General features: G+C 36.8%; 1 protein-coding gene across 2 annotated transcripts in view; it reads right to left on the bottom strand.

The window, feature by feature from the left end:
- LOC108148611 (segmentation protein cap'n'collar) overlaps positions 1-12,569 on the bottom strand; it is a 43,171-nt gene extending 30,602 nt beyond the window's left edge. Inside the window, exons 1-3 of one of the 2 annotated variants that reach the window (XM_017275690.2) lie at positions 6,949-7,045; positions 5,373-5,683; positions 2,866-4,206 (exon numbers count right to left, since the gene is read on the bottom strand). In XM_017275690.2, coding sequence (XP_017131179.1) covers positions 2,866-3,897 — 1,032 coding nt within the window. In that variant the 5' untranslated portion in view covers positions 3,898-4,206; positions 5,373-5,683; positions 6,949-7,045. Of the gene's footprint in view, positions 1-2,865; positions 4,207-5,372; positions 5,684-6,948; positions 7,046-8,331; positions 8,674-12,291 lie in introns of those variants that run through there. The other variant, XM_017275691.2, reaches the window with a different exon arrangement.
- Positions 12,570-15,489: the final 2,920 nt, after the last annotated feature.

The following is a 15,489-nucleotide window of genomic DNA, read 5'->3' as shown; positions in this document are numbered from 1 at the left end:
TGGAGATAGAGGAGGGCCTTAAACGCGATAATACGTCTGATACAAATTAAAATACCCCAAGCAGGAGTATAAAAAACGAAGTTCAACGAATCTTTTTGGTGAGTTTTTTTTCATTCTTCTGAATCTCAATCAAAATGCGAGACCGAGACCCCAAAAATAACAACCAACAAAAACAAAAAAAATCGCTGACCGTGTATAAACGAATGAGTTAAAGCGAAACGTAAAAAGCTACAAAGCTTGGTAGATTTGCAATTAGTTGAAAGACAGTGGGAGTGGGAAAGAGACAGCACTCGAGGTAGACGACATTCAACAAACTAGAGTTTTGAGTTTTGTGCTCCACTACTGCGCTGGTGTGTGTGATGAGGTCACACAAACGCACTGTTGTGACCTCTCTCTCCCGAGAAATCAAGATACAGGTGACACATCAACTCATACACCTGTCCAGAATGGGTTCTTTGTGGGGAACCTACCTAACTTGCTATTCTTTCTCATTACCATATTCGTTTATGGAATAATGGTAAGCAGCTGGAACCAGTTGCAATTACTGAACAAGAACCTATATAAGCGAGCTTTTCAGCACATTAAATACCTAGTACTTATTTGAGAATGCACCACTTAATAGTTAAAATATATGTATACTTTGTAGAAAAGTTTAAAATCTCTGTCAGTCTCCTATGACTTGGTTATACTCTAATGGAATTTCACTTCAGACATTTTTTTAAAATGTTTTGATGCAGCTTTTTCCAAAAGTCTTCTCCCCGCTCAGAAGTACTTTTCTTTAAAAGTTTAAACAAAAATAAATTAGCTCCTAAAACAATACACCCTGCCAATACCAGGTGTAATTGTTCCAACTGCATTGCACAAGCTAACAAAATTACGGAAGTTCTTCGCAACCCACTCGATTGCTGGCATCAAATTTAAAGACAAAGGCAAACAAATGTATTAATTGCCGTCGTCTTCATGATTATGCAATGTGAATGCCGAATGCATTTAATGAGATCATATCTAAAGCATATGTATTACTTATGTATGTTCTATATGCTCTGCCCCTCAAGAACACAGTCAGTCAGAACAAAAAATAAAACCGTCATCGGCCGAAATGGAAAACATTCGTGACATGTTGGAGAAGCAAAAATGAATTGCAGGCAACACAAGTGTACAACAACAAAGAGCTGAATAAATCGAAAATAACACTGAGTTAGTCATCTCGCTCCTGTCTCGGCCATATCTCCCCCTGTCAGTCGCTCTTGGCCAGGCCGAGTATAAATATTTATGCATATTTAAATTGCAATTCGCAAAACGCACAACACAGCACCAGAGTGTAAAAAAACAAATAATGAAATCGCTGACTGAATTGCCGCACATTTGTCGCCGACATTCAATTCGATTTTTAAATATAAATAAAAATCGAGCACAAAATCGGATTCATATCTATAAATTCGCATGCACATAGATGGTGATTGGTATCCATTAAACAGATTTAGCACGTTAATGTACCCCTATTTGGAAAGTGCGTTTCGGATTATTGTGGGATTAAAGTAAATGTTTCTGATTTATAATAATCATTTGCAAAATTCATAAACATTTTAATTTTTATGGGACATTAAATATTTATTTAATCGAATCTTAATTATTTGACCAAAAGCTATGAATTTTATAGCAAATAAGGCTTTTTGGTTTTGTTTTTGTTTCCCAGCTAAAATGTTTTTTGCGCAGTCGAAACGTTTAATGACCTAATTGCTGCTTGATTTTTGTGTTTGCATATAATATGTGAACTTTGGGTCCGAAAGACGGTGAAAGTTGTTGCGCACGGTTCGAAAGATATAAGCAAAACAAAAGATAAGTCTTTTCTTTTGAAAAATACTTCTTCAAGAATTATACTTTATCCATTCATTTTTTTTACATTTTATGTTGCTATTCTATTTATAGTTATAACCAATTAATCAAATTAAATTACTAAGTAGCAATCACATACAAATATAATCTGATTTTCTATCGATTTCCAATAATCTCTCAATTAGGTGAAACAACCAACCTTTATACAGGTTGAAGGTATGTGTGTGGATAACAGTAGCAACAGTCATGCTGATGTGTAAACAAAGTTGGAACCATTATCTGCTGATAAGCTCAAAAATTGTCAGACTCACTCGCAGGGTGACCAATCATAACAGAAAGCCACATTTGAATATCGATTGGAGTTGGGGAAACCTACAAACTATAATTATAAAGAAAGCTAAACAGAGACCAAGGGAAGAACACTAGAGCTGGACAACTCAAGCGGTTGACTGGACTGGGTCAAGCGATGGGTTCGCGAATCTTCATTAGCAATGCAAAAAGCTACACCGCCTGATAATGAGCACAAACAACACAAAATGAAGCACACTCTGCAGGTGGCGTCATTTGAGTGCCTTTTAATCAGTCAAATCAATGTCATTTACAAACACACTTTGAGAAAACAAAAACCACTCAGAACAATTCAGCAAGAAACCTTGACCTAACGCATCGTTGACTGTTCTGATTATTGTTTTAAAAGGAATACAAATTCCTTTCTAATCAACTACTTTATAAATTCCCAACTTGGGTCATACGTTTCTAGTTTAATAAGAAACGTTGATCTATTCCACACTAAAATTCTTTGTATACTGTTTTAAATTCAATAGGGTGAATAGCAGAACAAAATTGAATATTTCTTTTTAAGAAATCTCAAAAGATTTTGGTAAATTGTAACTATATTTAAAATCACGAACTTTACTCGAACATACCAGGATTTATCGGTTATGAAAAGAGTTTGGGTTTAAAACAAACCTACCTTAGCACAAAACAATTGATTTGTGTGTTTATTTTTTTCTAGTGTTTTGGGGTTACCTCCTCGTCTTCTCCGATTTCCACCTCGTTGGCGAAAGTTGCACTGCCAAAGGGCTCGTCGGTGGTCAGACCCTCCACTTCGCAGGCATTTGCCACTCCTCCGACCATCTCGCCCTCGTACTCGTCGTCCTCGTACTGGCCAAACAGACGACCCAAATACAGGCTCTCCTCGCCATCATCATTCCGCCCTGCCGAGTTGTTCGTAATGCTGCCCAAATTTCTGGGATGTGGGGTGCTATCGTTGAGGGCTGGCACCGGGCTTAGGGGCGTGGCACTGCCGCCGGTGAATCCATGAAGAAGCGCCGCCAAGCTGAGATCCAGATGCGAGCTATCAGGCGGTTGTTGCTGGCCATCTTTTAGAGGTAGATTTGCATACGGGCTGGCCGGCAGATTCAAATCATTGTAGTCGTGCAGATCGGCCAGATTCTGTTCCCAAATGGAGCGCTGATCTTGCAGCATATGGGGTGAGAGGAACATGTCCAATTCAGGGGCCGGGTGCAGCAACGAACGGTTCGCGTTTCCGGTGGCCAAGGACGCGGTGTCAATGTGAATTTCACTAAGTGCAGAGCCACTAGTTGGGCCACCGGACGTGGGCGCAGCCCCGTTAGCAACCACCAACGAACTCGCAGTGGCTCCAGCACTATTGCTCTGCACATCCTGCAGGGCTGCTGTCTGGACACTGCTATTACCGGTGGTGTTGTGGAGATTCATTACGAAGGTGCTGCCATTGAATCTCGTAGGTAGCTTGTACTCCCCCACTCCGTTGCCCACTCTGCCCCAAGAGGGATCGTCGAAATTCAGCAGATCCTCTATCCTGGGACTCAGTCCTTTTCGATTTCCATATGGGTTTTGATCCATATCCAGACGGTGGACTGTGCGCAGCATCTCCAGCTCCCAGCCATCGCCATGGGTGCCGAGTTCCAGCTGCGAGTCCCAGCGGTGGAGCAGGTAATCCGGATTGTAATGCAGCAAACTCAAGGCCAAAGCCAGTTGCAGCATTTTCATAGCGTACGATTTCTTATTTGAGATCATTGTGTTGCTTCAAGAGGTTGCAATCTATGAGAATGGGTGTGTGGATGTCTTTTGAATTCCGTAGTGCGTTCTCCGCCCGTCACCTCCTCCTCCTCCTCCTCCGCTGCTGCTGTTGTTCTTCGTCCCGGACAACAGCTCTACGGCTGCGTCGTCCGGGATCTCAACGTTCAATGACGTCGCCTTGCCCCGCCTTCCGGCCTCCTCTTCGTTCCAAAATCTGCGCAAAAACAGAAAATTCGCAGTTTCCACCGCCTTTCCCCGTTTTCCAATCCTCTTCGCTTTTAATTGATGGCTGTCCTCGTGTTCGTTCTGTAAGCAAATCAAGATGTGACAACAAATAGAATGGAATTAGTAAGCATAATGATTTGTTAAGTGTATCTAGTCAAATATATAATGTTGCTGCATGGTCATATATGCAGTTTGAATGTTAAATGAAAATGCTTTTGTTTTCAGGGGTTCGGCCTTTGTGTTTGCCATTAGATTTTCTAAATGAACTGAGCACGAGGAAGTTTTTATTTCCGGGGCAAAAAAGAAATTTTCTAAATATACATATGACTCCAATTATTTTCCTTATTAAATTTAGTTTATTAATTTATACAAATATTTATTTGCTAGATAATATAAAGAATACTAATATTTGTATGAGCTAAGAACTAGAGTTTTGATATATGCATTGTTTAGACTTCAAATGATATATGGACTACTGACCTACTCTTAAGTAAGATAAAAAATGTGGTTTGTACTAAAAAAAAGAACATTTTTACTAGATTACGATACTTCTAACTCATAGTAAAATACGTATTTTATACACAAAATCCACAAAATAAATGAGTTAAAGCTAATTAAAAAGTTATAGAAGGTTTACTAAGTACTTTAAAACAGCAACAGAGATTCAAAGAACTAGAGTGTATCCGTAGTGAAGAACTGATAACGGCCTTCAGCATGGGACTTGGATTAATTTTATACTCACGGACAATTAAGCAGGTCAAGAATGGAAACCAAAAGTAAAATTATTTGATATTTGTTTATCCTTGCTGCTTTACGTTATCCGCCATCAGTTTTATATCTACAACGCATTTAATATGCCCATCGTGGCCAGCCCCTCCCCCTTTATCAATCCCATGGGCGGTTTAACAGACAACCACCCACAAGAAAAGGGGTGAGAGGAGGAAGGAATGACCCAGACCCAGACGAAATGGCTTTGAACTTGAACTTTTTCAAGGTCTCTGACGGCCGTTTGAAATGTGCGCAATGCGAAGTGAAACACCCAATTCAAGGACGGCCAAAAAAATGTGTGCGAAATATTGTTAGAGGCCTGATATAAACTTTCTTTGTTGAAAGGTATTTGTAAATGGAAAAAATAAATTTTAAAAAAGATTAAAAAGCAAAACTTAGATTGGCTCGCTTCTCAATGAAAAGGCGTATGTATGAGAGGGTTTTGGTGTGTTTGTGTGGGTGTATTGCAGTGCACTCACCTCAAATTTTTTTTGGATGATGAAAGCCGACTACAACGGTAAAAAGCTGCGGCGCAGTAAATGTTCTCCTTGTTTTTGTTGTTGCTTGATCTTTTTTTCTCTTCGCTGCTTCCTCTTCTTTGCTGCACACACAATGGTGAATGATGGGTTATTGTTTACCGTTCACTTTTTCTTTTTGCAGCTCCTTATTTGTTTATGTTTAACTTTCTTTCTCTGGTTTTACTTTTAACTGCTGCAAAACACGCGTTTTATTTTTTATAACTTAAAGATCCATGTGATTTGTACGCGTCCTTGAACTTTCTCTTTGCCAACTAATTTAAATTTAATTTCTATTAATTATTTATGACAATTGGCATTTGATTATGTGACAGTTGCTTCTTCTTCTTCACAGTCTGCTACGCACTTTTGTGTGAGTGTGTGTGTGTGTGCCTTTTATGTGGTGAAATCGTCATTTTTTAACCCTACTGCTCGTTTTTAATGTTTGATTCAATTATAGAAACATTTACTTCATTCTGGTATATTTTCAAAAATGATAAATAAATAAATGCGGATATTTACAATGGTTTTCCTTTTTTATATGATTTTTTATGTATTAGTAAATTAAGCATCGGTTAAAAAGAAATTTCGAGCATGTTTTCGTTATTTTTTTATTTAGGCCGCACATTTGATAGATTTAAAACATAATCAAGTTGCTTTAAAATAAGTTAATTCACAAGTTATAAAAAAAAAACAAAAAAGAGGAAACGCGTGTTGGGGTTAAAACATAATTATTTTCGCTTCGTAAGTTGTTTTTGCATCACCTAATATTTTTATGTGTTTTTGCCTGCACATCGCGATTTATTCCTTTGTTTGCTTTTATCGCCTCTTTCTCGTGTCTCTGACTCACACACCAAATAACAAAAAACACGCACACGTTGAAGCATAAGACTGCTGTTTTTTCTTGCCAATTTCGCGTTGTGCGCACAATTAATGCATTTAATTAAATGCAAAGTGATTTTATTTTTATGGAGAATCACAGACAGAGCAGGCGGAGAGCAAATCAAATTGTGTAAATACTAGGTGGAAACTTCGAGAACGAGCGGCGAACACAACCGGCAACAGCATTTCAACCTTCGCTCTGCACTTTGCATCGACATCAACAAATTATTTATCAAATGGCTTGGCTCGTTTTCGATTTTGTATTCTTTATATTTAACTTTTTTTGTGTCGATTGCAGTCTGTCAGCTGAGCAGGAGAGCGAGAGAGGGACTGCGCGCGAGAGCGAGAGGGGGAGATTGCTGAATAACTGTTGTTGCTAGCCTGTTGGTCGTTGTTGCTTGGCATTAACCCACCACTGCAATGAGTTGCACTTATTAAGTGAGGCATGCAAATTTGCAACTAAAAAAATTAAAAACCATTGAATAGCACCCAAAACTCTTTCATTTATTGTTCCGGCACACACACACACACAAACCCTTTTGGGCAGACACAGGCAAGCGGCGTGTACTTCGCTCTTTTACGCGTTTTCTTTCACTGTTATTTGGCAAATTATCGCCGCGTCCGCTTGCTACTCTCTTTCGCTAGTCGCCGTACGTACGTGGTGGGCTCAAAAACGTGTTTGTTTGTCAACTTTTGGCAATTTCTCCGCCGTCGAAATTAGTCGCGATTTTCTATTCAACTGCAAAATACGATTTAAATAAAAAAGCTCAGTTCCAAGTTCGCAGTAGCGAAGTGATGGAAAAACATCGATAAGCCAAACTTTTGAGCATCGGTGCCAACATCGATGTCATCGATGTTTCCCCATCTCTTTGCCACGGTCACATTGTTGCCAGCCGAGAGCTTTTCGAAAGCGGTGAATTTGCGTGCCTGCGGTGGTATTGTTTTGCAGTGCAATGTGAGCGAAGCTTCGAACTAACATAACAATGTAAGCGAAAAGACCGCGTATGGTGGATTTTTTGGACTAAAGAGCTTTTTACGCACGGCTATGTTGTTTAAAATTTATTTTAGATATTGACCTTTTGATTTCGGTGTTTTTCTTAACTGGGTTTAAAGTTTAACGGTAAAAAGAAGGAATGTTTGCTTCGTCTTAAACAGCAATTATGGTTCAGGCTTAATGCCAATTATTTATAAAACCATAAGCTGATTATTAAGCCTCTGACGAAATTACATGTAGATATTGTGTAATTTTACAAGCTTTGGACACGTGTCCATTCAAAACTTAAAAAAATTTTTTTGCAATTGATTTGAAATAATGGAAAAATGTACTTAGACAGAAATTTTGGACTTTAATATAAACAAAAACAAAATTTTTAGGTTTTTAAAACTTAAGCTGACGAGGTGTTTTTTTTATGTGTTGGTCACATGGCAATTTGATAGTTTTTTTACGAGTTGATTTTGTTTAAATATATATTATAAGTAATACACTTCACTAATATATTACAACATTTCTGGAAAAACTTTTTTTAAACCATTATTTTCCACTTATACCGTTTTTCTGATTGTTAGCCCAGTTGTTTTTCCTTCGGGAATCATAGAAATTGGTGAAAAGTTTTGTATTTATTAAAAATAAATGTTTATCGACTACAGTAAAGGTAAAATCTTTACATTTCACGTTGGCTTCGTAATGGGCACACATAGAGCCACCGCATTTTTTGTGCCAATTAGTTGACCATGGCTGTATGAATAAATAATAGTACAAACCTTTCTTTTTATAAAAATATTAATGTGCCCTCTTTTCATAGTCAGAAATTTGGTTTAGTTACAACCAATATTAGTAAAATGACTCAGTCTATGTACACCAAAGCTGAAAAAGTCAATTTAACTAAAAGACCAACAAATAAAACTTAATTAAGATTGATGGGTTAATGTTTGATATAATACTTCCTGAAATAGATTTTTTATTGTCTGACCTGCGAACAATTGTGCTGGCAATTGAAAATACGTACAAATGTTATTAGGTCTATCTTGCCACAATACTTACCGGAATGGCAAAAAGGAAGCCACCTCGCCAAATGGGGGTCTTTGCGTCGCCTGGTGTCGTCGTTTGCGGTGTAGGCGGAGTCTCCAGGGAGGATGGCGTGGGCGTGGCCAAAATAGAGGGCGTGGAAGCCACCGTCGGCTTTATTAGCTTGGTCAGTTTCGAAGGAGGTCCGATTGGCACTCGCACGGTGACCTTCTTCTTGGGATTGGGCTGCAATTGGGTCTGTCGGTAGGTATCTTCGATATCCTTGGCCGGGGATAGGGATTGCAGCCGGGGCAGGTCCTCTAGGTCGATCATGATTGCTTATCAGCCGGCACAAATGGTGATGAGTCAATATGTTAACTGAAATGATAGACAGAGACGGACATATAGATAAGAATGGGTCGATTATTTTGGCCTGGACCCGCAGTTTAATGTGGCTTTTCAAAACGATATGTTTGAAAATGAAGTCATTTACATTTATAGTTCATATTATTCTAAAAATAACTTAAATTTCTTCCACGAATTTACCGCAAATTCCGATCCTCTAATTGGGATTTCACTGCAGGCAAGCTAGAAACACTGATAAGGGAGCTTCGATTGGCAAAATTCTAAAAGGAGATATAGCACTGTTAAATGGTTTGTTTATTTCTTGATTGCGATTTCCATTTATGAGAGAGATTACACACATTCACATGAAATCAGCCGTAGATAAGTACAGTGGATGCCCAAAAACAACAACGGCCACAAGAGTTAAAAGATAACCATGTGGAATGGGCATTCATTATCTGTCAATTGATATGGGAACTTAGTATTTAATATCAGAGCCCAAAAAAAGGACGCCCACCATGGGAGTTATCACTGTACAGTGAGTCCTGGCTTCAGAGCATGTAAATTACATCAGCCCATGTTTGCAAGCGGGATTTTCCGATAAAATTGCGACCATAAACAAATCATAAAACCAATTGGTTTCGCTTCTAAATTATGGGAACCTGTCATTAATCGTAGTTCTGAATTTGATCGATAGCACCGGGTTGTTCAAAAAATGCACAGTTGCATTTTCCTTTCCTTTTCTTATGTAATCTCAATAGGGAAAATGTGCTTTAGCTTTTAATTAATTTAAAGCTAAAATAACACATTTTATTTATACACATTGATGTTGCAATTTATATGTTTAAAAAATTGACTTACGTATCATACTGTTTGTATAATGCTGATTACTTAACATTTCTGCGTGAGAAATTCAGTTAAAGCTTATGTTTAGAATAACCAAATTAGGTCAGTAAACAAAAAAACAAGTAAAAACAACTAAGTTAAAGATCATTTTTTATTATTTTTTAATATTTTAAAATGTCTTTAGCAGGGTTTTAGCAGTTTCGTCAAAAAAAATTTCACCAAATTGCCTTTTTTTCCTACTCCCATTTAAATTATCACTTTGTATTACAATACTCTGAAAGTATATTTATGATTGTGTTCTGTAACGATCTGCTTCCTCATACACTAAGAGAGTATTTATTGTTGTAACCTATCTATTAACTTATTAATCTGTCTATCATGAATATGTAGTTATATTTGCTAGCACGTGTGCATAACGATTTATTTCCTTCTTTACTGTTCAAGTATCTCAGTTTAATTAAGACCCCCCAGAAGTTGATAAGCCCATCAAATATAACTCAGGCAAATAGCAACTTTAAAGCAAGATCATATTAATAATAGTTTAAGCTCGGTTCAAGTTAATAATAGCTATATTTAAGGTTTTCTGGGAATCCCTCACTGCCGCTTTGAATAATGGTCAAAGTTAACAATTCGGAATCGCTGTGATCTTTGGTTTGTTGCCATGACTCAGCCGAATGTGCAAAAAAAAAACAAGTACATAGGCAAGTATTAAAGCAAGTGTATTAAACGGAAAAGATTTGACGGCTCAGAGCGATACTGTTTTTTAAGATGAGATACTTGACAAGAAGCGGGAGAGAGAAAACAATCAAAAACAGAGAGAATCGGTTGGTTGGTAACAAAAACGTCTGGCTAATAAACTGGAAATGAAAGTTGTAAGATACAAAGGGTGTTTTATTTTGGGTATCGATATGATTCAAAAGAATCATTTATAAGCTTTAAGTTTCATGTTAGTTAGTTACTGGATTTAGTTACAAAATAATTCCAATTAAACAATCCAATAATGAATTACAAATGATTACAAATTTATTGAGTTGTCAAGTGAGTATGATATAAGATGGATAAGATCGGTTGTAGTCAATTAATAGTGTCAAACAAAACTCAGCTTAATTAGAATTCATTCGTAAATGAAAGTATGTACTCAAAGTAAACATCTTTTGCACTTTGCAATTGTGCGAAAATAAATTCTTGATACGGGTATCTTTAGCAACTTCCATTTGCAAATTATCTTAGTCCAGGTATTCATATTTATAAACAGTGAAATCACAGAGCAAACTGGGTAAATATCGAACGGTTTTTTCCCCGAATCCAAGTCAACATTGCAAATGTGTTCGAATCGAGAAAATAAAAAACAAAACCAGTTTCCTAAGGTTTTTATATGGGAATACTCTGACAATGGGAAAGATGCACTTTGTACTGTAGTTTGCCATAGATGGAGACAAGATGTTCAGAATAGAATTTGTATTGTTCCATATTTTTTAAAAAGGTTTTTTTTGTAGCACCTGAAAACTAAGTAATTTGGCATTTTTAGAACTAATAGTTTGAGTAGAATATGATTTTATATGTAAAACCAAAAATTTATCAGATGATGAGGCTTACTTTTTCCTTTTTCAAAAACAGTTTATTTTAATGGACTACTCTTAATAATGTCCATAAAAATTCCATTTGTGTTTGGGTAGTACATTCAAACAAAGCTAGAGTATTGTACATTTCGTATGTGTAAACCAACTTTTGCTGTCTTGCTTTTAATAAATACCCTCTGGTTGTTGTCTTCCAGTCGTCTGAGGCTGTCGTTTGATGCCTTGACGTAGTTTATAATTTGAATCAGCGCTGTGCATAATTAAAACTCGGAAAAAATGCGAGAAAAATGTGAGAAAAAAGCTAAACACAAATAAGCAAAGTTCAAAACAAGCCTCGTTCGGCCGATATCAAGTATTCTTTGCCCGAACACACAGTACATATTGATTTTAGCAATTACCTGGCAAAGTCGCATCAACAGGTGAGTGAAAGACAGGGGTTCAGGGTCGAAGAAAGGGACGGAGAGAAACACTAAGTTCGTGTCTAGGGATCGTCATGCAGTTTGACTATTTAATTCGCGTGGGGGGATATAATGATATACTAACGAAAATGTCGTGATAAAGTCTTTAGAAGCAACCGCACATAATAATATTATAGGCGTCTCGATTGGGAGTTTAATAACTAGGCAAAAGTTTTTTGTAAACACTTGAATATTGTATAGCCTGAAATCTCTGAAGCGTATCCCAGTCTTTTGATTGTTTTCAATGTTATTTAATTGCGCGAAACTTTGGGTACTTTCATTATCATTATCATTAGCTAAAGCACAAAGCCAAACAATTAATGTAAACATGTATATATAACATTAAGTTTGTTTTTATTTTTGTGTAAGAGCATTGTACGAAGAGTGTTTAAGAGAATCAGCACTGATGACCACATGCCGGTAAAATTATGCGAAATATCTTGTTTGTGCGCAAATTTTCCACAGAAATATATATTAGAAACTATTGTTTGTGTTGTGGGAGAATTGAAGAGAAAGCGTCGGCTCTATCCAAAAGTTGACTATTAAATTGAACTTGTTGATTAGGGCAAATGTTCAAAATGCCAAAACACAGATACACACTCACACTTGGGCAAATACGCGCACACACATTGGCACACATGGAAGTCTTTTCCCCTGGGAGTGAGGGTTATATTAATTAGACGCAATTATTGTGACCCTTCAACTATCCGGTATTAAATGTTATTATTTCGCACCCGTAACTCTGTTTTATTTAACTAACTTTTCGTTACCTAGGCCTGAAGCTTTTGGTTGTAGTTTGGGTTTATGGCTTTTTCTTTTAAGACTGTTGTTGTTTTGAAACACTAAGTTGTTTTTAAATAAACGCGCCACGCTCGAAACACTTGTTATTGTGTGCTGCTTGAGCAAAAGAGAGGATTTGATATTACGTATACGACATGTAGTCCACTTAAGAGCATCCAAAAAATCAGCTGGCTGGCCAGAAAGAGAGTGGGCAACGGCGGTACGATAGGTGAGCGAGCGAGCGAATAGCTGGTCGATTGTAATTCACTGAACGACTGTTCAAAAAACACTGACAAAAACATTGAAAAGCCGATGGTCGTTGGTCGCTCGGCGTTTCAGCTGTTTGCGTCGTCAGCAAGACAGAGAAAGAGAGACAGAGAGATAGAGAGACAGAGAGAGGGAAAAAGTGGAAGTGGGATTGGGAGGGAGGGTAAAGAGATGGCCAGAGGCCCCAATCGCAAAGCCAAACTCGCTGATAAAAGCGAGCAGATAGCGTAGGGCAAATGTCGGTGCCTCTGTTCGCCTGCCTTGTTGTTTTTATTGTTGTTCCTCTCTTGGGCGGCAGCTTTTTTATTGATCCGCTAACACAACACACACCTGCTGCTGCGCTATTCCACACGACATCTTCCGCTCGACGGCGCCAAATCGGTTGGGGCCCTGAATCGCAGCTTTTGTTGCGAGTTTTGTTCTATTTAAAGTCTTTTGTGATCAGACTCCAATACGAGTGAAGTAATTTAAAGATATTGTACACTTTTAGTTAAGTTGTTATAGAAAACCTTTAAACAGCTAACAATAAATTAAATATAATATAATTGTAATATAATCTTATGATTAATAAAAAATATTAATATATAATTTTAGAACATTAAAGATAATGTAGAATTTTGATTATATTTTGTTTTTATAAAAATCTACTCCAGTACAAAATTTACAATTGCATTTACATGACATTGCATTTCCTAAACAAACTTTAAGAATGTTATTTTCAAAATTCTTCTTCATTAGTGCTTTGAACAAGTTAAAACAAATTCAGGTCATTGAAGCCAAATAATATGAAACCAAATAAGATTGATTATCGAATGTGTTCCTGAAGATGGTATTGATTAGGTGACATGAAACTTACCAGGCGGATTTCTTTCAAAACAATGAAAAACTGAAATAATGATGAATAATAAATTTGCTATTGTTTTGTATAGTCAGCTTGCATTCTAGCGAACCTGGTGCTGAGTCCCGTTTGTCATTTCCGGAGTACAAACAATAGCATCTAGGGTGCAAAGCAATTTGATTTATAAAGTGTATTACACTAAATTAATCGCAATAATATCAGCCCATTAAATCGAGTTCTTATCGCTGACATTTATCTTTAAGGCAAAGCCTGTGCTGTCTGAAAGGACGCAATTCTTTTAAATGTAAAAGGTCACCAAAGGTTAGCAAACAAATCAAATAACCATTTTATTTACAGATAAGTTATCGCTTTTATTAATATTCCCATTTGACTTAAATTAAATTATGTAAATATATATTTATATATAGATGTGTATATATCATTAGCATACAATTAGATTTACGTCTTTAGAGTTGCTTTGCCTGCTTTCCATTGCATTCTAGATACACTTTGTATTTCCCTACGCGAATTTCTATATAAAACCTGATAGCCAATGCATAATTAATAATTTCTTATAAATTGATGCCAATTGCAAAAAAAATTTCGTCTAATAAAATTAACTAGAATTGTTATTTGATCCTTGAATTAAGAAAAGGCCATTCTTTAACTTCAGGACAAAGTACAGGAGGAGGTTAGGATGGGGTTAAGGAAAGGTCATGTGAGGATTTTTGATGAACTTAAACGAGCCCAAATGAATAAAGTCAATCAAAGCTGTGGACGGATATGCATTGTATAATACAATTAGACGATGAATGGATTAACGATCAAATCAAATGCAGTAAGAACCTAAACAATGTATTAAATGGTTGATCTGTAAAACTTTCTAAATCTTCCCCAATTTTTGGTTTTTCTTCTAGGCTTTGAGTATCAATCGTTTTCTGTGTTTTTTGTATTATCTCTATTTGGGTTTGTTTTCGTTTTACATTTTTAGCTGCTTGTTTGGCTTATACATTTGTCGAAAATCCGTAAAATCGCTCCAAAACTTGTTTTTTTTGTGTTTTCTATGTGATCTAACTTTGTCGCTAATAAAGTTGTTTGTGGTTGTATTTTGTAATTCCCTCTATATCTCTCTGTGTGTGTTTCTATATTTTTGGAATATATTTCGGAGTATCTGAGCGATTGACTTCGAGTATCTTTGAGTTAGTCTTAGTGTGTCTTGGCCAAGCGAACCGTTTCCATCTGTATAACATGCGCCAAAAATAAACCTATTATTCCCAAAACGATATCAAAGAACTCCAATGTTTTAATGCTACTACACATTTACGAATTAGCATAGTCAAAAATGGTTGAAGGCTTAACTCTGAATTCGCTTAACCATTTCCAGCTAGAAACATCTCCGGCGTGGCTTAAAGGGGATTGTTAACTTTTTGGATTACAAAACTATGGGTTAATTTCACTTGATTGCTCAACTTTTCTATGATTTTCGTGATACCTCCGAATTAGTTTTCCCCCTCCAATTCTACCCCCACTACGCACCTGACCCATCCAAAGTTAATCTATTCGCATGGCACTCTCTTATCGCTGGCCGTGGCCAAATGGCACAACTATTATACACGTTTATATGGTTTATAATGAAAAAACCGGTGTGCCATCGGAACCCAGTTGGAAGTGGCAGAAAACGACGGATTCCCTCAGTTTACTCAAACACCTCGGGTCTAAAAAACCTGGCTATCTTTAGAGCAGAAGTTCCAGCACTTATTAAATGATAACTAGCGATATGGTAAAATGGTAAAAACACATGGTAAAACGTAGTTAATTGGACACAAGTCGTAGTAGTCGGAACATTGTAATCTGATAATCAGTTTTGTGTCTTATGCGAGTGCGGAAATAATAAGTGTTGAATATGTTTGGGTTCTAGCAAACTACAGCATGTACGCCATGTATGTACATTATGGTAATGTTTATATGTAACTTCGTATCTTGATTTCCTACGTTATCTGCCTGCCTGACCTCAGACCACAAAAAAAAAGCTTGAAAGAAAGGTATATCTTTACATAAATTTGTATTTCTGCCCGCTTGACAA

Source organism: Drosophila elegans, unplaced genomic scaffold (assembly GCF_018152505.1).
Source record: "Drosophila elegans isolate 14027-0461.03 unplaced genomic scaffold, ASM1815250v1 contig_476, whole genome shotgun sequence".
NCBI lineage: Eukaryota > Metazoa > Arthropoda > Insecta > Diptera > Drosophilidae > Drosophila > Drosophila elegans.
The sequence above is the reverse complement of the archived record's forward strand: the minus strand, read 5'-3'. Positions and strand labels throughout refer to the sequence as shown.